At 38.7% G+C, this 23,392-nt stretch overlaps 3 protein-coding genes across 9 annotated transcripts; 1 reads left to right on the top strand and 2 right to left on the bottom strand.

Annotated features, from left to right (window-relative positions):
* Positions 1–6: 6 nt before the first annotated feature.
* On the bottom strand, positions 7–4,956 carry LOC102216020 (uncharacterized). 4 transcript variants are annotated; one of them, XM_005754959.1, is made up of 10 exons: positions 4,774–4,956; positions 3,997–4,082; positions 3,029–3,109; positions 2,804–2,925; positions 2,434–2,483; positions 1,977–2,327; positions 1,806–1,892; positions 1,357–1,434; positions 1,082–1,211; positions 7–990 (listed from the first exon to the last, which is right to left on the bottom strand). In XM_005754959.1, the coding sequence occupies exons 5-10, from the start codon at positions 2,474–2,476 to the stop codon at positions 978–980; spliced, it is 702 nt and encodes a 233-aa protein (XP_005755016.1). In that variant the 5' UTR covers positions 2,477–2,483; positions 2,804–2,925; positions 3,029–3,109; positions 3,997–4,082; positions 4,774–4,956; the 3' UTR covers positions 7–977. The 4 variants fall into 4 exon arrangements, with proteins under 4 accessions (XP_005755016.1, XP_005755015.1, XP_005755018.1 ...); XM_005754958.1 differs by having other exon boundaries at positions 4,793–4,956; XM_005754961.1 differs by lacking the exon at positions 3,997–4,082.
* A 3,466-nt stretch (positions 4,957–8,422) lies between these two features.
* On the bottom strand, positions 8,423–12,046 carry LOC102215536 (uncharacterized). Of its 2 annotated transcripts, none has more exons than XM_005754956.1 (7): positions 11,900–12,046; positions 11,164–11,308; positions 10,793–10,842; positions 10,336–10,686; positions 10,166–10,252; positions 8,924–9,034; positions 8,423–8,690 (listed from the first exon to the last, which is right to left on the bottom strand). In XM_005754956.1, the coding sequence occupies exons 3-7, from the start codon at positions 10,833–10,835 to the stop codon at positions 8,557–8,559; spliced, it is 726 nt and encodes a 241-aa protein (XP_005755013.1). In that variant the 5' UTR covers positions 10,836–10,842; positions 11,164–11,308; positions 11,900–12,046; the 3' UTR covers positions 8,423–8,556. The 2 variants fall into 2 exon arrangements, with proteins under 2 accessions (XP_005755013.1, XP_005755014.1); XM_005754957.1 differs by having other exon boundaries at positions 8,966–9,034; positions 11,900–12,045.
* Positions 12,047–16,583: 4,537 nt separating this feature from the next.
* Positions 16,584–22,365, top strand: LOC102215067 (uncharacterized). 3 transcript variants are annotated; one of them, XM_005754954.1, is made up of 4 exons: positions 16,584–16,797; positions 19,844–19,899; positions 20,007–20,366; positions 21,206–22,365. In XM_005754954.1, exons 1-4 carry the CDS (start codon positions 16,712–16,714, stop codon positions 21,397–21,399), a joined length of 696 nt encoding a protein of 231 aa, XP_005755011.1. In that variant the 5' UTR covers positions 16,584–16,711; the 3' UTR covers positions 21,400–22,365. The 3 variants fall into 3 exon arrangements, with proteins under 3 accessions (XP_005755011.1, XP_013763462.1, XP_005755012.1); XM_013908008.1 differs by having other exon boundaries at positions 16,584–16,805; XM_005754955.1 differs by lacking the exon at positions 16,584–16,797 and adding an exon at positions 16,824–17,346.
* The last annotated feature ends 1,027 nt before the right edge of the window (positions 22,366–23,392 follow it).

Below are 23,392 nucleotides of genomic sequence, written 5' to 3'. Positions count from 1 at the left end.
GGATTCTGTTCCCCAGTTTTGTTCATATCATTGATCTCTGATAGCTGCTTAGTTCTCCAGTTAGCCTCAGCTCTGAAACCATGTTGTGTTCACTTCAAAGCAAACAGGATATGCACTGCCAGAGTGATGATCTAGCAAAGAGTCTTGACTGCCAAGAGTGTGACAAAAAGAACCAGAAAAACAGGAAGCTTAAGAACACATGTGCTGGCAGCTGTTGCAGCAGTCTACCACGCAGCACTGTGGGGACTTGACTGACAACTTTTCTTTTTTACGTTTTTCATTTTGAGAATAAGACAACATTTCTAAAAGTCAAAATATTATTTCAAGAACAGAATCAATATTCCTACAGACAAGATGTTTCAAATAAAGTTAGCATTAGTGCTGTTCATGGCCGCTGTACCTTGTACAATATGCCTTGTGCAATTTCACTGATGAAACTATATATCAAAGTCCCTTTTGATAACAAGTAAGTTATTTCTCTCTGCATATGAACACAATGTGGTAATAGATACAGAAAAGGACTTTGAAGTGATGGTACAGAAAATTACATCTGTTCTTTCTTCCTTAAACCCCACAGCTGTTATCCCCATGATATACACTGATCTTCATTTGAGTATTTTTAAGTGAGAAAAATACATCATACTGCATATGCGTTATATATGAGGAAATTAAACCCTAAATCACTAAATGTAGAATGATTTGCTTCTGAAATATCATTTCTATCAACTCTTAGTTCAAAGGCTCAATTTAGAAAAGACACAAATACTGAAAAAGATTTTCGAAAGCAAAGAATCAGCATTTTAACATCTGATTTTTTTTGGTCTTTTTTCATCTTCTAAGTGTAATTTTCTTATAGTGAGCTTTTTTTTGCTGTTGTTTATTTGTTAGTTTGTTTTTAACATTAGCACAACTGGAGCAGGTAAGAAAGTCGTTGTTGGTTTGACTCATTTGGTCAGGGACACAGTAGCGGTGTTTCATCATGTTGTTGATCTGTAATATACAACACACAACACCACAGTCAGGCAAAATCAAATGCAGACATAGTCAAACATGTAGATGCAATAAAAGTTTGCCAACGTACCGTTTTAAACCATCATGAAGAAATTTTATTAAAAGTACGATGGTTCCTGCATTTGCAATAATTAAAACTACAGCCAGAACAAACAGCACCGTTTCCTCCTGACTTGTCTTTCTTCCCGCCAGTTGTGGATCTAGAAAACAAAGGATTGTTTTTGAAAACAGTACATACAGTAATGAGTTCTCACCCTGCATGCTGTAACCTCTAATTTCTGTAACACATGCATGGCTTGTACTGTATGTGCCCCAAACCCCCCCTGCATCATTTTCCTGAATTACCTTCAGCATCACCTGCACTCAAAATCTTCATTTTGTCCACCTTTATTTTCCTCACATTCATGTACAGAGACGCAAAACCTGAAAAGAGAAAACTAAATTGTGACATATTGATTTATTCAGTGAAAAAAGGAAGTTATTGTTTTAATTGATGTGTTTTACAAAAAGATTTCTGACCATCTTCTTTATGGATGAGAAATGTTCCACACCAAAATAAATATTTGAATGTTACTTTAAGTTTTATCTTTATTACATTTCTATAGTTTTTTCTATAACTTTTCCTGTCAGTGCAAATCATTGTGGAGGTTATCACAACCGTAATGAAAACTAGACATTTTTAAATTAGATAATTCCACAATTTACTATAAATTTATGACACTGAACTTTTTAGACGAATAAAAATAAAATTTATTGAAACACTCTCTGAATGCAGCTCCTCAAATCTGATTTACCTTTTGGTGGTCCAAACATTGGAGGTTTGAGTGAGAAATCACTGCTGTCTCCATCAGAAGTTCGACCCACACTCAAGACAAAGTTTTCTGAGGATGAAAATCTGAATTAATGTTTGTTCATCTGCAATATAAATACAGCCCAGTCCTAAAGAGATACAGGAGTCAACTTACCATTTGTCTCGAGCCTCCATCTCTTCAGGCTGTCGTCGTAGTCGGCAGCCACGTCACACCTGTAGCTTCCAGAGTCTTCAGCTGTGACTCTGGACAGATGAAGTCTGATTCGTCCTCCTCTCAGAGCGTCTCTGTCAGTCTGAACTCGTCCTGCAAACTGCTCATGCTGAGACTCAGAGTCCTCCACTCCTCTGATCATTTTAAACAAAATCTTAGTGACGTCTGAGTGGAAAACACACATCATGTCAGCCAGAGACACGTCAGCTTGGAGCTGACTGTCCAATCTGATGGTGATGTTGTCGTCCTCCTTGGCCTCAAAGACAGTCGCAGTCCTTTTCAAAACAAACGTCCCTGTTGAGAAGACACCACCTCATTATGGTGTGTTCATTTATCCTTTTTATTTATTTATTTATTTGAATTTACCAAAAGATAACTGTGTCTAAATGTGGACACTCACAGACAGAGGACGCCAGGCCGAGAAACAGAAGGATCCTGATCATCTTCTCTCTGTCAGAATGAATCAGAGGAAGAACGTTTTAATAAATATCTTTTTTTAAAAAGACAATAAAAATAAAAGTGAAATATTTCACATTTTTCACCAGCTTAAAAACCACTGAGTGATTTCCCCACACAGAGTGTACACAGACACCGTTTCTGTGCAGCTCACCAGCACATGAATTAATGTACGTCTATGATCCAAACCATGATCATAATTCTGCGCATGTTTCAGCTACGAGATTTAAAATGGTCTGTTGACATCAGAGTGAAGTGTGTTTTCAGTATTACTCCAATAACATGTTTAGATGTTTTTAGGCTTAGTTTTCTACCTGTTCTTGCGTTTCTCCGTCTCTGGCAGCTGTCTCTACGAACCATGAGCTCCTCTCTACGAACACGGAAGAGCATGTAAAGTTTTCCTGTTGACTTTACTGGGTGCATTACACTTAGTGACCTGTGAAATTTAAAAAGAAAAAATATCAGTGTTATTGATTTTCATTTCATCACACCTCACAGACAACAAAACTGAACATTAGGCAACAACGATCGGTGCTCACCAGAAAATTAAATGAAGTAAATTCAGAAGGCCTCAAAGGGACAGTCAAGGTCACTACTCACTGTCGGTTTAAATCTCCTTCCTGAAATTTCACAAAAATATATTTAATGAACTTTTTAGACAGATTCAGATTTATTTTGATTTATTTTGTTGATTGTTTTTTAAACAATTTGTTAAATGGTTAATATCGTTTTCTTATTTCCAGAGGTGCACATATCCGCAGGTGCGCATTCGCCGTCAAAATAAAAGACGCGCACCAGATAAGAAGTTGCAACGCGTGTTTGCGTACATAAGATTTTCTGGAGGAGGACAGACATTTGTTTAGAACTCCTAAAGATGTCGAAGAAGCAAGCTCGGTAGGCAATTACTCTGGTGTTCCTCCACCTCTGAAGAAATGTCAGAAGGAGTCCGAACCACAAAAGAAGCGCGTATTCTCGGAAAAGTGGTTGCAGGAGGCAAATGATGAATGCACAGAGATTTGGTGCAGAATATGCCGTGAAAATCCCACTCTAGCGGACAAAAACAGTGCCTTTTATATGTACGCGAACGCGCGTTGCATCTTCCTATCTGGTGCGTGTCTTTTATTTTGCACATAAACATTCAGTTTTCTGTTTTTTGTGATAGGAAAAGCCACAAGCCTCGTGTTTTTGACAACAACAACAACTAAATCATTATTATTATTATTATTATTATTATTATTATTTTTTTTTTTATTATTATTATTATTATAAACTCTTATTGACACTGTAAACACCGCTATGCCGCTGTTTACTTCATGTTGCGCACTTTCATAAAACCCCCTTTGGGTTTTCATGTTTTGTATCACATGAACCAACTAAAAGCTGTTTGTCTTTCTCTGTCCTTTTTCTGTGAGATATTTGTTTTGTTTTGTTTTTTATCCTGTTTCCAATCTGATGAAAAACAACAGGAGCGTACATGTTCACACAGGATGTGTTAACGTCTACTTACTTGTTTCTAAGGCAAAGAGAGCGATCGGCGATCTGTCCACTTTCTATCACATCAATTATATCAGCTGATGATCAGCTGATGATCAGCTGGAAGAACAAACAACACTCTGAATGTTTCGGATGAAGCCAGAGCGTTCTCACTCCCGAGGCGTAACATGTCGACGTTTTGTCTCGTCCCGCGGCGTTCCTGAGGAACGCGAAAGGTGACCTTCCGCGTTCTTATGGTACGCGGCGGGTTATGGCTGGAATCCAGTGCAATGATGCTCCCGCGGTAATAGACGTTCCAGCCCTGTATTCCAGCCCTAAACCTAACCTTATCCCTAGCCCTGACCATAACCTTATTCCTGACCTTAGCCAGGACTATAATGATGTTAAATAGCTTGTTTCTAAGCGATTTGAAGAAAAAGAGCGAACATGTGTAGGTTCAGTCCAGTTGGTTCTCATATTTCCTCTTTTTTCCGAGGTCGTCGTTTAGGAACGTGGTGGGTACCCGAAAACGTAATATGGTGACGATTTGTCACCTAGCCTAAAATGTTACGCTTTGGGAGTGAGAACGGGTTGATGAAGCAGAATACCACGAAGAGTTCAAACTGTTAATCCCAGTCACATCCTCTTTACAGACTGTGATCAAACGTGTTCATTATCGGACATGTAACATTTTAGTCCTGCTACTTTACAAAGGCATTTTAAGAAAGAGATAAAAACGTAATAATAATAAATAAATATCAACTGCAGTACAAAACAAAGAAGAATGACACAGAAACACAGCAAAACATACTAAAAGATCAAGTTCATACTCCTGTTGTCTTCTCTTCTTCCCGTTGGTAGCTTTTTATTCGCTTCAACGTGTCGATACTGCGTTTTGCTTCAGTTCTATAATAACACAACATAACTTGTGTACAAGACTCCTCCTCCTATCAGTGATATCATGATATACTGGCCAGTCAGCATGCATCTGTTGGGTTTTTTTTCTTGTTGTTTGTTGCCGTGTGTGTTTTAGTTTCACTTTCATTTTGACTTAAAGCACAATGACTCATGTCAGTAAAAGCTGGATCAGATCAGCTGACAAGCTGTTGCGCACTTTATTTAAGTGTCAGAGTCTCACTTGTTATTTTAGGAGGTTTATTTGGATCATCACAGGCTAATAAAGTGTTTTTGGATCCAAAAACTGTTTAAAAACTTTGTAAGGAAATTATTTTCACATAATGATTTATATTTATATTATTTATAACTCCAAATGTCTGCAAAAACAAGAGTAAGGACATCGGGGGTTAAAGTGACAAAAGAAGCAAATGCGTAAACAATCTTTCTTTTCTTTCACTTGTTAACATGTGACTGCAACACTGAGTTATTAAAGAAGAACCACACACTGCTCAAACATGTCCTGAAATGAACTCAACTCACTTTAAAAATGGCTTCTTTATTTATTTTAACTCTTAATACCAGAAGCCTGGAAACATCAGAATCAACATTAAAAAAACAAAACAAAAACAAAACATCAGGCAGAATTGGTGTCTAAATGTAATATGTTAGCTCTGAATTTCCAGAAATCAGCATGAGGATATGAGGTTGATGTTAATAAGGTTGAAAAAATCATATTCTGAATCATTTCAACAAACACACAATCACATTGTATTTTAACCTGAACACTGTGACCATAAACTGCAGTGTTTCACCAACGTAAACATTAATAATACAGAGTTAAGTTTAGAAACAGGTATCGTTGTTAGACTACAATTAACTGAGTACCTACATAGGCAAACCCAGCATTTTGAATATGTATTGTGGTCTCATGACTTTTTCTTTTGTATCAGCTGCTGTACCACTTTATATTTAATGACATCACTTTGAAATAAATAAAATCACATTTTGTGAAAAGACATTTTCCCTCCTCTCTATGTCTTTTGTCTTTTTCTTTTGATCATCTTTAGAAGTATTGAGCACTCACTGTCATACACTTATCGTCGAGGCTCCGCTGTGTAGCAGGCAGAGTGGGATCCAAATGTGAGGCTCGGAAAGCAAGACAAAAAACCCAAATGCAGCGGTGTTAATGTAAACATAACATAAGGCAGGAGCAAAAAAATCACACAACAAAAACCTAACTGGACCCACATGAGGAGGACCACACAGGTCCATCAAGACAATTTTCCCAAGAGTCAGATCAGGCAATGCCCTGAGAAACTGTGTGGATGGTTGGAAGGATTTCCAGGAGAAAGCCTCCCATCTCTAAAAAGAACACAGCCACACAGCTAGGTTTGCAAAGTTGGACAAAACACATGAACAATGCTTTTTGGACAAATAAGACCAAAGTGGGGATATTTGTCTGCAACTCATAGCCCCATGTTCAGAGAAAACCAAACTAACACAAACAAATCATACCAATTGCCTGTGCGGTGGTGAAAGGGAATGATTTGGGCTTGTTGTTCAGCCACTGGATCTGTGCGCTCTGTAGTCACTGAGTCAGCCATGCACTCTCCTGCGTAACAAAGTATTCTACAGCCAAATGTAAAGCCATCTGTCCAAAAGCTAAAACTTGGCTTAAACAGGGTGACGATCCCAAACACACCAGCAATGAGTCAAGAGGCTGCAGTGGCCCAATCAGACAAGACCTCGACTGTGTAGCGGGACCTCAAGCAAGCTGTACATACACAAATGTCAGCAAACCTCAATGAACTGAAGCAGCAGTGCAAAAAAGATTAGGTTAAAAATCCAACAATGTGAGATACTGATAAAGTCATACAGAAATCAATCACTTAATGTTATTTGAGATCCAGGAAGCAGTTTGGTGGAATAGAGACTTATATATGATTCATTTCCAACTACAGCATCAGTATTCTTGTCAAATAGATGCTCTTCTTTAATAAACAAGATAGATACATGTTTATTAAATTTTAATTATAGCTATTATGCCATTTTGTTTTGTTTCTATCTTGAGTTGTTCTTTGTTCCTTTATATGGATATTGAGAATTCTTTTATTCGATGTAATGGCTGAATTTATTTTCCATTCAACTGGAAAATGGCCCAGTTTATTGATTTATTGTCTTAGGGCAGGAGGGAGATATTTTTATGTTGTTACATTTCATGTTTTAGAACTTCATTCTCTTCCACTTGTCCATACCAGGGTCATGAGGGTAGCTTGAATAGGCCCTATCCAGTGTAATTCAGTTTTATTTATATAGCACCAAATACCAGCAACAAGGTGCTTTATATTGTAAGGTAAAGAACCTACAAAAATACAAAGAAAACCCAAACAACCCCAAAATCAAATGACTATATGGGTAAGCCTGTGGTGAGGCAAGGTAAACCCTGGACGGGTTGCCAATCTTAGCAGGGCTGTTTAAAAGCTAAGTTTAAGTTTCTTACATTTAAAATGATCATTTATGAAGAAAATGGAGTGTCTGTTATTTAGTATTATGTTTTTTTAATTGTTCATTCAGAGAATACAATCTAAATTTCAAGAATAACATGGACTTAGATGAGCCCCATTGTTGACCTTTTGTTATCATTTTCTGTAGGTTTACAGTCCACAAACAGAATCTTGCATAGAGCTCATAAAAAGTTGGACACAGCCTTGCACCACAGGCCTTGGAGTCCTGTCATACTGGTTTCTGGACATGTGTACTGTGGGTGCTGCTGCCACCTGTTTGTTATGTGACAGTGAATCCTGAAGCATTGGCAAGTTTATTGGCATTGCCAGGCATGACAACATAAGAATGAACAATGAAGGTAGGGTTGGACCTCAAAGAGATACTTTGTGTTTTCTGGGGATCTTAAAAAATGGTTTCCTGTCCCAGCATCCAACGGGTATCTGAGTGTCACATCTGATGTAGTGTTGTTGGATTTTAAACATATTGTTCAACAAACTGTGTCTGTTCAGAAGGAAAAATAACACATGTAAAATAATATTTACATGTCATTCTTTCAATGTAGATCGTATTCTCAAAATCAACAATTACAAAAAGATAATACTACTCAACAATCCAGCCTAAAATTATAGTGCAATTGCAGCGCTGGGGTGGTTAAGATCAGTGTTTCTGTTCTGGGATCCTTTTAAAGTACTGCAAAGTCAGTGACAAAAGACTGCATGCAGTATAATTTGAAACTTTCAAATGCTGACTCCATGATCTGCTTTACTTACATATATTTTAAAGAAAAAAAGTATGTAATGTATTTGGGAAATGGACACCATAACTCACTGGGTCTATTATGTATTTTTCTAAAATAATTTGTTTGACTTAGAGCTAAGAATCAGTGTTGTAACATCACATATGACTTTTCTAGTTTTTCCTCGTTTGAAGGAAATCTTACAGGTGCAAAGATTCATTTTCTTTTACTTATATTTTTTTATTTTTTTATTTATTTTTTAAGCACAGCAGTAGAATTAAAACTCAATTATTCACAACATTAACAGGCAGGGAAGTCACTGTTGATTTAAGTTGTTTTATTACAGTGTGGACGTTTCCATGTGGTGTTGAACTGTAACAATAAACAGGACAGTCAGACTAAATCAAACGAGGACAAATGAGTCAACCATTTCGATCCAAAGTTTGCCAGTGTACTTTACCATCGTAACAGGTTACAAAGACCTCTTATGAAAAGTACTACAACTCCTGCAGTTGCCACATTTAAAAATGCCATTAGAACAAATAATGATATTATTTCATGACATGCCCTTTCTTCTGCTGCCTTTGGACCTGTGTGGAGAAAACAGACCATAAAATAAACAATTTTATCAAAGCCAACAAAAGGGACGTAACAGTACAGGCACAGAAATCAGCCAATTGTGAAACACAAAAAGGAACAAATCTGGAAACTAAACATTGTATTTAAACTTTAAGGGTAAGAATTGGGCTTGTTGTGCAGCAAGAAAGCTCTGTGATGTCACAGTTGGCAAATCTTTTTGCAGTTGATCAATGAGTAAACCCACCACCGTCTTTCAAAGGAAGTCCTGAATTAACTTCAGTATCACCTGCAATCAAAACTTTATTTTTGTCGTCCACCTTTATTTTCCTCGCAATCATGTGCAGAGACGCAAAACCTGTACAGATAAAACAAAGGTAGAAACAGGAAAACTTAAACAATAGAAACAGAAATGATAATAATAATAAAAAAAACTAGGTTCAAAAGTAGATGTAATAAAAAGACAAAACCAAATACATCAATCAAAATGACATGCATCTATTCACTGAAAAAAAGTAAGTTGTTATTCTTTGTTTTGATTAATAAAGCATGAAAAACTTGATTATGAATAAGAAATTCTGCCCCAAACGATAAATGATTGCAAAATGTACATCATGTTATTTAAAATTATATATCTATAACATGTATTTCCCGTGAGATGTCGCCCTGTGTTCATTACATGCTTGTTTGATTGCATGGCAGCTATCACAAATGTGATGAAGTTTAGACAATTTTAACTTAAATATGTCACGGTGGGGTAGTGAAGCAGTGGACCCAAATTCAGACAGAGAAGAAGACGGAGCGGAGACTTGAACCAAAAGCGAGCTGTTTTCTTTAGGCTGGTAAACATGAACAAAGGCAAAAACAGGAGCAACAACTAAACTGGAACCCATACTGGGAAAACTAAAAGACAACTGTGACGAAACAGAGACAACTTTAAAGACTATGACTGCTATGATTTCTATGACTCGGCGTGGTAACACAGACGTTCTGACAAAGACAGGCTAAACACACACAAGGGATGATCAGAGGAAGTGGAAACACATGGGGAAACAGCTGACACTAATGAACATAATGACACCACAGGGGAACTACAAAACTAAGCACACTGAACAAAAGAACACTAGACTTCCAAAATACAACAGGAAACACCGAGACGCTGGCATGACATCACAAACTAGACAACATGAAATACGCAGACAACAAATACATGACAAACTACCTAGAGAAGACCAGAACAGACTTACAGAAGAGGACCTAGATGGACCTAAACTAGAATACACTCATCTAAAACCTACAGAACTACACATATATTTATAATAAAACACACATTTACAAAAAGCACTCAAATTGCTGGGTCATAGACGCAGCCCCTGACAGAATAATTCCACAATTCACTGTAAATTTTGAACACCAAACCTTTTAGACGACTAAAGTGTGATGTGTTAAAAAGGGTACTCAGAACTGTGGATAAAGATTGTTGATTTACCTTTTGGTAGTCCAAATATCAGAGGTCTGAGTAAGACATAAGTGCTGTTTCCATCAGAGGTTCGACCCACACTCAAAACAAAATTTTCTGAGGATGAAAATCTGAATTAGATGAAAATCTGAACATTGTAGCTACAACCCAGTCGTAAAGAGATACAGGAGTCAACTTACCATTTGTCTCGAGCCTCCATCTCTTCAGGCTGTCGTCGTAGTCGGCAGCCACGTCACACCTGTAGCTTCCAGAGTCTTCAGCTGTGACTCTGGACAGATGAAGTCTGATTCGTCCTCCTCTCAGAGCGTCTCTGTCAGTCTGAACTCGTCCTGCAAACTGCTCATGCTGAGACTCAGAGTCCTCCACTCCTCTGATCATTTTAAACAAAATCTTAGTGACGTCTGAGTGGAAAACACACATCACGTCAGCCAGAGACACGTCAGCTTGGAGCTGACTGTCCAATCTGATGGTGATGTTGTCGTCCTCCTTGGCCTCAAAGACAGTCGCAGTCCTTTTCAAAACAAACGTCCCTGTTGAGAAGACACCACCTCATTATTGTGTGTTCATTTATCCTTTTTATTTATTTATTTATTTGAATTTACCAAAAGATAACTGTGTCTAAATGTGGACACTCACAGACAGAGGACGCCAGGCCGAGAAACAGAAGGATCCTGATCATCTTCTCTCTGTCAGAATGAATCAGAGGAAGAACGTTTTAATAAATATATATTTTTTAAAAAGACAATAAAAATAAAAGTGAAATATTTCACATTTTTCACCAGCTTAAAAACCACTGAGTGATTTCCCCACACAGAGTGTACACAGACACCGTTTCTGTGCAGCTCACCAGCACGTGAATTAATGTACGTCTATGATCCAAACCATGATCATAATTCTGCGCATGTTTCAGCTACGAGATTTAAAATGGTCTGTTGACATCAGAGTGAAGTGTGTTTTCAGTATTACTCCAATAACATGTTTAGATGTTTTTAGGCTTAGTTTTCTACCTGTTCTTGCGTTTCTCCGTCTCTGGCAGCTGTCTCTACGAACCATGAGCTCCTCTCTACGAACACGGAAGAGCATGTAAAGTTTTCCTGTTGACTTTACTGGGTGGGCTAAAGTGACACTGTAATGCACCTGTATTACAATGACCTGTAAAAGGAAAAAAGAAAAGAAAAGCAAGTTTAGCTCATCAGACTGGACAGGATAAGGTGACCCTGAATCCTCTCTTAGTTATGGAGCAGTAGGCCTAGGCTGCCGTGGGATTCCCATGATGCATTGCATGTTTCTTCTTCAGTCACCTCTGTTTTGCTCACTGTGTTTATACACCTCCTGCATTTAATTATTAGTTATTATTAATCTCTTGGTGTCTTTTACAGCTTGTCAAATAGTCACGCAATAATAGTAATAGAGATACTATTATTATTATTATTATTGTTATTATTATAGCCTAAGCATTGGTAGCACTGTAGACACCACTGTGCCGCTGTTTTCTTCCTGTTGCGCACTTTCATAAAACCCCTTGTGGTGTTTCTTGTTTTGCATCACATGAGCAAACAAAAAGCTGCTTTCCTGTCTCTGTCCTGCTTCTTCTGTCATGGTAGCTATTTGCTTTTCTGACGCTGCTTGAAACTGATCATGGTTTGCCCGCATACCATAGGGTCTTTTTTTAAAAGGCGCCTGCATCAAAAGTAAACAACAAAAGCACACACGTTCACACAGGATGTTTTAAAGTCTACTTACTTGTTTGTAGGAGAGTGACCCGCAATCTGTCCACTTTGATTTAATAAGCTGAAGGAACAAACAACCGCCTGAATATTTCAGATAAAGAAGACGCTTCAGCTCACTGTTAAACCTGTCTATTCAGACACGTGACAAACACAAAGTGTCCAAACTGCTCATTCCAGTCACACCCTGCTTTACAGACTGTGACTAAACATTTACATTACAGTAAAACAGAGATGTCTTTTTTTTGGACCTGCTACTTTACTACCTACACTTAAAGACATTTTATAGATAAATAAATAAACCATGCACATAAAATAACAGGTGCATTGTTTAAATGAAAAAGGAACACAACAAAGCCTACTTGAGAATCAAATGCAAACTCTTGTCGCTTCCCCTCTCAGTAGATTTGTATTCAGTTGGCTTTACTTTCAAGCCACGAGAACATAAGATAACATATACTCAGCACTTCTCCTATCAGTGAGGTGAGGCATTAGTGGTAAGTGACCGCTCATGTCTTTGTTTATGTTTCATCTTTTCTTTCAGTTTTAGTTAAAGGTCAATAACTCCACTGTACCAGTGAACACAGCAGTAAAACTGGATTCGAGCAGCTGACAAACTGTTACGCACTTTATCAGCCTCTTAAGCCACCAAAGAAAAACATAAAGCAGATCCAATGAAGAGTAGATATAAATAAACTCATTGTGGTTTTATCAATGTAGAAACAAGAAAGCCTTCTCAAACATGAGAGCGCTTCTTGTTTTCAGTTTGCTTTAAAATGAAGCTTTGAATCAATAACTGTTCCAGGATATTTATGACACTGAACACACTCCACAATCTGAATTTCAATAAAAGTGACTTTGGGTGTATGCTTGTTGTTTTTTTTTATTAATGATCATGTCTTTAGTCTTACACTTAGTGTTGCTCAACTGAATGCAGGCATTTGACAAACTCAGCAAGCACTGGGCCGTGGCTGGATCTATTTTCCTGGAGCAGCCTGAAAGTTGTCTGCATACTTTAAAATGGCCCTATTTTCAAACTTACTCTAACATATATTTGTATACATTTGTATATAGGATAAATGATAAGGGTGAGTGCACAAATCCCTGTCGAGGAGCAGACCTGGTTGGACAGGACCCTATTTAGCTGGACTCTTTGGGTCCTGTTAACTAAAAAGTCAAGAATCACACCGACAAGATTTTTATTCATGTTCACAACATTTGACTACAACAAGTGGTTCACTAAGAAAACTCAGCTGACCTCCAGCTGAATACCTGATACCAGACCGTGACCCCACCATCGCAAACCTGCATCTAACCTGGCAGTAAAACTAAAACCAGTACCTGACTTTGTTGTGTCTCTAGATTCCCCAGCAAATGACTGAAGGCACAGAGAGGAGGGTAAAAGGTGTTCCAGCAAACTCAGAGTGATGACAATATCTCATCTTATATTTCATGTTGGGGTTCTTAAATTCACAGCATGGAGCAATTTTTATACACACAGACAGTGAAGGTCACACACTTGAAGCACACAACATAGATACTTGAGGAGTCGTCAGTCCCTTATACTGGTGCCTGAGGAGGCTGCAGTCATGTGTACTGTAAGCGCTGCTGTCACCAATTTGCTTTGAAGCTGTTGTGTAATTGCTGAAGCAAAATTCCTGTTGGTGTCTGTATGCATGACAAACTAGACCATGAATAGATGCTTTCTGTTTGTACTGATGGAAACTCTGAGACGGATACAACCTCAATTTCAGCTTCAAATAAACAATGTTTATTTAAACAACATCTATATTATATCTATATATAGATAGACAGATAGACTACAGTCAGTGTAGCAGAGGCAGGATTTGATACAAGAGAGCATTACAAGAGCTTGTAATGAAGCACTAGCTTCACTATTGAGCTGAGTTTTGGGTGGGGCGCTCAGTAATGACATTTCCACAGTGTTGAGCTTTCTAAGCTCAGATGTTTGGAAACACTGCTCCAAGGTGTGGTCGGGTCGAAACACACGTCATGTAAGCATGGCTAATTGCGGTATTGGGACTTCACTCAAGTTTCAACATGTGGTGTACCTGCTGCTTCCAGGCAGGTGAGGCACGGGGAATAACCTTTTCTTTTATGAACCAGAGGTTTTTTTTTTTTTTTTTGTTTTTTGTTTTTTTGTTTGTTTGTATCCACACATGTAAGGAATAAAACAATATCTGATCTCATTATTGTTTTTGCTGTGGATTGTAAAGATCAATACAGACTGTTCAATCCCTGAAACCCAGAGTGTAATTAAATAAATATTGGCACGGAGAGAGAGAGACATGTGCTCTGTGCTGTAAATTTATTAAATGATCTGAAAAGAAACTTTCAATGTCACAATAAAAGAGGCAGACATTTCTCAGTTCTATTTTTCTCTATTGTTCCTACTTTCAATAGAAAATGCTCTATAAAGTGTGTTGGGAAACCCAGCAGTACCACCTGGTGGTGAAGAAGTTAATTACAGTCACAAGACCTGTTGCCTTTCCAGCTCCGATTTAATTGCTGACTCTGCGGCTTACCGTACACTAGACATTTTCTTCTACCACACACACACACACACACACACCCCACGCATATACACCCCATGTCCAGCATCATTTCTATGAAGAATAAACTATTTAACCCTGACATCCCTTCTCCTGACCCTGATCCTCTAACAGGAAACTAAGTCCATGCTGATTCTGCTTCAGCCAGCTGCACTTAATGTTTGAGTTTCCTCCACATACGGCTCAGTCAGAAACTGAAGGACGATTCATCCTGCAAAAAAGCAAGAAAAAAATCCATTATTTGCACATGGTCTACTTCGTACTAACTCTCAAGAAAATATTAATATTATTATATTTTTTTATTATTCCAACTGTTGTAACGTGAAATCTCATACATGCAGGTTCAATCTGAATAAATCATGCCCATGTCACCAGATATGGCTTCCAGAGCAGTAATATACTACTACTAATAATAATAATAATAACAATAATGACGTTTCTTTATCCTACTTGAACAACCTCTGAATGTGTGAGGTTGAAAAGCTGTTGGTCAGTGTGAAATGGACTGTCGCGATTAAATCCGGGCGTGTTGCCGCTTGTTATAAATAGAAGCATCAAAAACATCCATTCAGTAGCAACAAGTATCAGCCAAGATGTTATAACCTGCAGGCGCCTCACCTGCTTGGAAGCAGCAGGTAAGCGAGGCCACCTGGCGAATTTGTGGTGGAGTGCACCAAAACCGCAATTAACCACAATCACGTGACCTGGGTGTTTCCAACTATACTTTGGAGCCGTATTTCCAAACACGACACAGTCTCATTGTTAGTACAGCTTAAGGGAATTTAACAGAGCAAAAACAAATCAAACCTAAGAGTAAAGTAAACTAAAAACACAAACAAGAAATTCAAAACTGCAAAATTGTCTAACACTAGAGACTAAATAAAAAAAATGAACTTTTTTTTTTTTTTGAATATATATATGAGTGCTTGTGTATAAATACACAAACCATACAAGTATGCTTTCAATTGTGTAATTTAAGTGATCTAGTAGCTCTGCTTTGGAAGTATATTTTATTGTTTGTTTTTATTGTATATATTATTGTTAATAATAAATTAATTAAAGCAACAAAACAACCTGAAGGAAAGAGCCGGCTCTTTTTGGTGAGTAAAGCCGAAAGAGCCGGTTCTCTAAAAAGAGTCGGAAATCCCATCACTACACATACTGTTTCCCAATTACGATGGAAATTTGAACGGCTGGTGTTCTGGGAATCCATCCTACCCGTTGTTTCTGAAATTAATTCATGAAACTAATTCAGTGCCAAACCATCCTACCTTTGTGAATGTGACCTACAAGCATACTTTAACAGCTAGAATTTAGTGGCAAATTGTCCTACCTTTGTGAATATGAGCTAGAAACACACTTTAACAGCTAAAATTAAGTGTCAAACCATGCTACCTTTGTGAATGTTACCTACAAGCATACTTTAACGGGTAAAATTAAGTGGCAAACCACCCTGGCTTTAAGAATATAAGCTACAAGCATACTCTGATGGGCAACGTTAAGTGGCAAACCGTCATACCTACTTATATTTGTGCTGGAATTCCTCTGTGACTGCAGAAATGTGCATAAACTACTTACGGTAGGACGTTTTGCCAACGTAGAAGGTTTGTCAGAACACCGGTTTGATCAGCCAGATCTGTTATTTGTCTCACGCACATTAGACAAACATTGTGGGTGTGGATCTTTTCCTAGTGCCCTTGAAAACAGCTGAATCGTAATAGATCACGTCAGTCCCGACCATTCCGCTTGATGCCCAAACAACACTGACAAAGGCAACCTGAACTCTTCCTTGTGTTAATAACAACAGTTAACCCTTTCACCTATACAGGAATACAAGCACATGGATAAATCAGATGTACACGAGGGCACGCGTTGTCTTCCCCGATGTGTAAAAACTGTCTTAAAGTTGCCTCTCCAGCGTCACCGAAAAAAGATCATAAAAAATAAACTTTTAGCTCATGTATCTGTTATACAAAATAAGCTTAACAGTGAGGTTGGACAAAAATGAATTGAATTTGTGATATCCAAATAACCGGAATATCAAGAAAAGCGGAGGAAAAAAAAGAGGAAAAAAGAAATAAAAACTCAGTCGAATTAGTTAAGAATGACTTGATTGGTCGATGGATGGCAACGTTTATAGAGGGCGGGGCTTCACTGCCCCGGGCTCACTGAAGACGACAGCGGTATATCTGAGAGAGGAAATCATAGGAGCACGGAGTTCGTTTTTGTGCTACATTTGTGTGTTTCCTTTTTTCATGTGTGAGGATGTAGCTCCGTGCTTCACTCGCTCAGCAGCGCCTGAGTTTTATTCCCACGGTGCCCTGTCCACAGTCATCGCAGGGTAAGCGGGTAAGCGCTTTTTCTCAGTGATTTCTTGGTCATTTTCACCTGCAGTGTCTTGTACTTCTGCTCTGAAGGATGCTGTCTTTTCATTCATTCATTAAACGGTTGGATCGTCTCAGTAAGGAGAGAAAAAAAGGACTTACATCGATTGGCTTGGTGAGGAAAGGATGTGCAACAGGTTTGGATTGAGGATAGAGGTGGAAATGTGCCTGCGAGTGAAGGTGGTGTGTTGAAGAGGTTGGATGGGGTACTTTGAGGGGAATGAAGAAAAATGAGAGAGAGGTGGGGGAGGAGTGATGGATGACGGTTGGTGATCCAGGAAATGCAAAGTGTTAATAAAGAGGAAGTGAGAGCAGCTGTGAAGGGGATGGAGAGTGGAAGTGCATGTGGCCCAGATGGCAAACCTGTGCAGGTGTGATATCTGGCAGAGAGAGAGAGAGAGAAAGAGAGAGAGCAGTGGAGTTTTTGAATTGACTGTTGAACACAATCATGGAACAAATGTGTTGGTGCTGATTTTCCAAGAGCAAGGGTGATGTGCAGAGCCCAAGTAAGTACAGGTGGCTCAAGCTGATGAGCCACACCGTGAAGATATGGGAAAAAGTTGTTGATGATCAGTGAGCAGCAGGCTTCATGCCAAGAAAGAGCTTCTTGTATGCAGTGATGATGAAGAGGCTGACAGATGAGGTCAGGCAATAGTGTCCGTGGACTGTAATGTTTGCAGATCACATATAGTGATTTGTAGTGAGAGTAGAGAGCAGGTGGAAGAAGCCTGGAGAGGTGGAGGGATGCTCTGGCTAGAAGTTGAAAGAAAGCCAGTAGAAGTAAGTCAGAGTACGTGTGTGTGAATGAGAAGGAGGCGGGTGTAACAGTGAAGGCAGATGAGTTTTAAATACCATCCAAAGCGAAAGACAAGAGAAGCGAGGAAGTGCGTGCAGGAAGGGTGGAGTGGGTGGAGACGAGTGTCAGAGGTGATTTGTGGGAGAAGGACCGCAGCTAGAGTGAAAAGACATTTTTCTTTTCCCCAAATAAATATGTTGTTCTCCCAGCAGCTGTATTCAATAATCGGAGTCAACAAGACCAAAGAAGGAAATGTGCCTTTAGTACAGTAGATGAAACATTTCATTCACTTCCTGTTTCCTAAAACTGTACGCGTTGCATTAAAAAGCACACTGCCATTACCCTTTTGTGTCGACACCAAGATGTGAAGCAAGAACGGGAATAAACTTTAGTAATAATGTGGTTTACAAATTTGCAATAACAATCATGCAGTGAGAAAAATTGTCTTTTGTTTATGTATATGCATCTGTTATCCTTTAATATTAGAGGAAAAAAATACTAATCTGTTTAAGAACTGAGAGGAATCCAGTGTGAGGGGAGGGGAGGAGGGGGCATGCAAACTCCACAGAGAAAGAGCGAGCAACTGTTTTTCAGTTGTTATGGTTTTAAAAATAATTTAGAAGCAGAAATAAAAGAAAAGTCTAAGGTTCTGCTGCTAAAATATAACTTTGGATTTCTACAGAGTCAAACTAAAGCTTTGGCAGCAGGCTGCTGCTGCTGCTGCTTTCATTTCATTTGCCTGTCAAATCAACACAGAGAGGCCTGATGAACTCATGTCTGTGTTATTGATGAGAATTATTAGTTATTATTAATCTCTTGGTGTCTTTTACAGCTTGTCAAATAGTCGCAGCAGATGGCCGCCCCTCCCTGAGCCTGTTTCTGCTGGAGGTTTCTTCCTGTTAAAAGGGAGTTTTTCCTTCCCACTGTTGCCAAAACACTTGCTCATAGGAGGTCATATGATTGTTATGCTTATGCTTACTTTGTAGCATAAGGCAGGTGCCTTATGCTACAAAGTGAGTCTGTCTCACCCAGGGTGTCTTCCCCTTATCTGCATTAACACTGCCCGCTAGAATAAATGGGCCCTGATTTAGGGATAAGCTGTTTTCTAGTTTGGGCTACCCTTACCCCCTTCCTGATGTCATCCTCCCACTGTACCTGTCAGCGGATGTAACTCACTGTGTTACGGCCTAATGATGATTTTTGAATTGGTTACCTCTGACACATAAGTCCCAGCTTTCCCAATCCTCATCACAGCTAAGTTTTGCTTATAATTTAAATATATATTTTTTAAGCATAAAAGTTATTCACTCATCACACGAGGGCCTCCGTGATGACGTGATCACTTTGAAATGGGACCAACGCACTGAACGAAGAAAAGAGAAAAGACAGTATCGATTGCACCACATTCATATCGATCCGACACCAATACCAGTGTCGACATGGATACTATTAATATTAATATTTCGATCTATCTGCCAATCCCTACTATGTACTGGGCGCGGACTAAGGCCATAGTAACTGTTTCTCCCAGAGGCTGAAGGGAATGATGCTTAGTGTTGCACAGCTGTGGTGAGTGACATTATAATAGCTCTGTGGCTGTTTGAGTCTCTATGAACCTGAGAAGCCAAAGCTAGAAAGTGTTGATATATTTTTACTTTTCCAAACCTACCTCAAGTGCTTTGATTTGATGACTTTTTTTTGTAATAATCTTTGTCCTGGATTTTTTTTTTTTAAGTTGATGCTAACATGTTACTTTAACAAGAAGGACCTGAAGCACACACCGAAGTCGAGCTATATTTATTTGCAGCGTTTGCTACCTTTGTTGCTTCACACACCAATCCTGTCAGGTTCTGTTAACCTACTGAAATACAGAATGAATGACCAAGTGATGATAAACAGCTATGTGGGTCAGCCTCCCCTGAAACCACACCCTGAACCTGCTGCTCCACCCCATCCCTGCAGCTGAGTCATAAGCCACACCCGTCATGGTTGCATAAGCAGGATTCTGACTTCTACTGAAGTAAAAAGACTAAATATTTTTTTCAGCACTTGGTGACCGAGTTAACGTTACTTCTAACAAGATCATGAACAGGATCACATGTTGTAATGAGTGAATGAAGTCAGACTAGATTTTCCTTCTTCTAGCTGTACTGACTGACCTTTGACCTCATGTGTTGATGACTCTTCACCTCTGTCTCCTCTCACAGGGAGAAGATGATATGCAGGATCCTGCTGCTCATCATCCTCACCTCATGTGTCTCTGGTTAGTTTACAGCTTCACTTTATGAACTCCAAATAAAGCTCAACAACAGATTTGTTCCAGTTCTCAGTGTGTCTGCTCCTCTCTTTCCCTCTCTGTCTCCTCAACAGGATCATTTGTAGTCAATGTGACACAGACCTCCTATCAGGCAGAGGAGAACCACAACATCACACTGGAGTGGACGTTCACCACCAAACCTGACAACTCCACAAACTCTGTTTCCATCATCTGTCAACAGATGACTAATTATGAAACCTCAGGCTTCTATCATGTGTCCAGTGGTGTTGAGGTGTCAGAGTCTCAGGATGCAAAGTTTTCAGGACGAGTCCAGAGTGACAAAGACGCCCTCAGAGAAGGACGAATCAGACTTCAACTGTCCAGACTCAGGACTGATGACTCGGGTCTGTACCTGTGTGAGGTGAAAACCGAGTATGATTATGGCTTTGACTACTGTCGACTCAGCATACGTGGTAAGAAGATTAAAGCAGTACGAATTACTCCATTTTGACATTCAGAAACCAACAAAGAATATTTGTTTTCCTAAAACAAATAATACAATCTGTTTTTATTCTAAATATACATTCGAATAACACTTCTTTAAAAATAGCATAAATATATAAAAGCAGTACAAATAGTTTTTATAAAGATTTAAAATTAGATGAAGTTCCTCCTGCCTGTGCTTTAAAGATCGAAGTAATGTAAATGTTCAAAGCATAAAGTCTGCAAATAGCTGTATTTTTTTTCTATCCGAAGGATACTGTGTCTGCATGTCAGAACCTTGAAAGGTTTTTTTTTTTGCCTTTTCAAAGCTGGACAAAAGAGTAGAAAAGGCAATTTCCAATGTTCAAGGCACAGGTGTCGAACTCCAGGCCTCGAGTGCCGGTGTCCTGCAGGTTTTAGATGCGTCTTTGATCCAACACAGCTGATTTAAATGGCTAAATTACCTCCCCAACATGCCTTATAATTCTCCAGAGTCCTGGTAATGAAGTAATCACTTGATTCAGGTGTGTTGACCCATGGTGTTATCTAAAACCTGCAGGACACCGGCCCTTGAGTTTCACTCCCCAGGTTAACGGGGTTATATGTCACTGTACTGATATACAGTTGACTTGTTGGTTCCCTACCAATTCTGCAATATAAGAGAGCAGCAGGGCCTGTCAGTAATCTAATTGTTCATCGAGTTCTTTGTGCTCCAGTTGTTATCAAAGTTTTTTGTTGTTTCTTTCTTTATGATGTTTTCAGAACAGGAACTGCTAACAGCTACCAATGATATTAAAATATTCTCTCTTCATTTTTCTCTCCTTTGCAGCAGCTGCTGTTCGTTCCAAACCTCAGGGATCAACTTTGAGTCCATCAGCACACACCTGGATGCAAAGGACGGTCCTCTACACTGCACTGGGATTCGAACTGGCAGCTTTACTTGGCTTTGCAGTTTTACTGGTTAATCGCTTCTGTGCCTTAAGATGTCGTACTCGGCTGAGAAGATACCAAAATTTCATTTAAATGTTTAACAGGAGCTTTGTGGTGTCGTTTTGCACCAAGAGAAACTAAAAGCAGGACTTGGAGGCAGAAAACCTGAGGTTCAAGAATCCAAGACTGTGTAATGTATGTTTGAAGTATCAGAAAGCCTCATTGTGATATGAAGTGCATATTATGTGCTCATGTATCACTGCAGAAAGGATGATGGGGTAGGTTATGCTCCCATGTGTGTCCTGTTTATTATTTCTAAGCTGGACGCTCATCCTGCCACCAAATGGGAACTTTAAAAAAAAAACAAAAACAAACTTTTGCTCTCTTCAGTTTGTACGGCCTTTAATCCACCAGAGGATTTAGCCTATAAATGTGCCGTTTTCCTATCAGCTGTATTCAGTGGTTAAACTTTAACAAGTGCCTGGACTCAACAAGACCAAAGAAGGAAATGTGCTGTTATTTAATCCTGATAGTAGGGACTGGACTTTGTTACGGCAGATAACACGCTTCATTTGCTTCCCGTTTCCTCAACGTGTATGTGTTCCTTTAAGGAGCACACTGTCACGACCCTTGTTTTTACAAACAGCAATAAACTTTATTAATAACAGAGTTTACAAGATTTGCAATAACAAACATGCAGTGAGAAAATAGTCCTTTCTTTATGCATATACAAGAGTTAGGCTTTGTTATTAGACTTTGATACATGCATATTCCATAAAGAAGGGTCTCAGGTGAGCAGATGGTTCAGTGTTTCATTGCTTATGGTTTTAAAAATACTTTAGAAGCAGAAATAAAAAAGTGTAAAATTCTGCTGCAGGTTTCTGTTCCTAAAATGTAACTTATGGTTTCAACAAACTCAAACTAAAGCTGTGGCAGCAGGCGGCTGCTGCTGCTGCTTTTATTTCATTTCTCTCTCAAATCAACACACACAGGCTGATGAACTCGATTTCTTTGAGCTGGAGTTCGTGAACTGGAGGAATTTCATGTCTCATGCCCGATGCTTTCTTCTTCTTTTAAATCCAGTCTAAACTTTGAACCACACTCAGATTTCAAGATGCTGCCTGCAGGACACAAATCATGTCTGGAAATTCTGAGGTCAATATGAGACGTTGTTCCTGCATGAAGATACAACATACAGTTCTTTATGCATTATGGAGGAGGAGCATAACAGCAACAAGAATTTCATCAAAATGATTTAGGCATGGATAGATTTGTTTTTATAGGGAAAGAAAAATATCCATGAAAATAAGTATTTTCCTCCACTTATGGAACTAAGTGAAATTCACCCTCTTGGCCAGATGATGGTGCTATAAGCTCACTGTATCCAATCAAATATATTATTATTATTATTATTAGTAGTAGTAGTAGTATTAATAATAACTTTATTATTATTTTATGGCACTTATTGCAAACTGCTTCAGTAAAACACCCTAAACAACACAATAAATATCAAACAAAATAAAAAAGCAACACTAACCAAACCATATCCATGTCAGTTAGGACATGCAAGAATTCCTTGATCTCTAAAAACAAGTTTAAAATTAACATTACTTAAAACAGTAATATGGGGGTTAAATGAGAATGTCAAAGATGTAATGACATTTATAATAAAACAGTAAATGTTTGATCATTGTTTCATTCTTTACACATCGGGGGAAACAGCTGTAGTTGGGGCAGCTGTGGCTACAACTGTAGCTTGCCTCCACCAGTGTGTGAATGTGAGAGTGAATGAATAGTGGAATTGTACAGCGCTTTGAGGTTCTCGAATATAGAAATGCAATCCATCATTATTATTATTAGTTATGTAACAGTCAAACCAAGTGTGGCACAAACATAATGAAACAGAAAAACTACTGTTTTCTGTTTTAGATCATAAACTGCTGTCTGACATTTCAAACAGATGTTATTGGGAGAGAGGTTCATGTCTATATGTATATCTGAAATGATGTGTCCTCATAGGAAGCGGGTCCTTCAGAAAAAGTCTTCTTAGTCCTGATGGGTTGTGTCTCTAAGGCACTCCCTGCTG

Source organism: Pundamilia nyererei, unplaced genomic scaffold (genome assembly GCF_000239375.1).
Source record: "Pundamilia nyererei isolate P.nyererei 1_Seehausen unplaced genomic scaffold, PunNye1.0 scaffold00777, whole genome shotgun sequence".
Classification (NCBI taxonomy): domain Eukaryota; kingdom Metazoa; phylum Chordata; class Actinopteri; order Cichliformes; family Cichlidae; genus Pundamilia; species Pundamilia nyererei.
The sequence above is the reverse complement of the archived record's forward strand: the minus strand, read 5'-3'. Positions and strand labels throughout refer to the sequence as shown.

Bases quoted from the DNA above. Each gene is read 5' to 3' on its own strand.
- LOC102216020 (XM_005754959.1), bottom strand. From the start codon at position 2,476: ATGATCAGGATCCTTCTGTTTCTCGGCCTGGCGTCCTCTGTCT. The intron at 2,328-2,433 runs GTGAGTGTCCAC...TCTTCTCAACAG, and splicing joins CGGCCTGGCGTCCTCTGTCT to GGACGTTTGTTTTGAAAAGG. The intron at 1,435-1,805 runs GTAAATCAGATT...TTCTCTTTTCAG, and splicing joins AATGTTTGGACCACCAAAAG to GTTTTGCGTCTCTGTACATG.
- LOC102215536 (XM_005754956.1), bottom strand. From the start codon at position 10,835: ATGATCAGGATCCTTCTGTTTCTCGGCCTGGCGTCCTCTGTCT. The intron at 9,035-10,165 runs GTAAATCAACAA...TTATCTGTACAG, and splicing joins GATATTTGGACTACCAAAAG to GTTTTGCGTCTCTGCACATG. The intron at 8,691-8,923 runs GTGGGTTTACTC...TTCTCCACACAG, and splicing joins ACTTCCTTTGAAAGACGGTG to GTCCAAAGGCAGCAGAAGAA.
- LOC102215067 (XM_005754954.1), top strand. From the start codon at position 16,712: ATGTGTGAGGATGTAGCTCCGTGCTTCACTCGCTCAGCAGCGCCTGAG. The intron at 16,798-19,843 runs GTAAGCGGGTAA...CTCCTCTCACAG, and splicing joins CTGTCCACAGTCATCGCAGG to GGAGAAGATGATATGCAGGA. The intron at 20,367-21,205 runs GTAAGAAGATTA...TCTCCTTTGCAG, and splicing joins CTGTCGACTCAGCATACGTG to CAGCTGCTGTTCGTTCCAAA.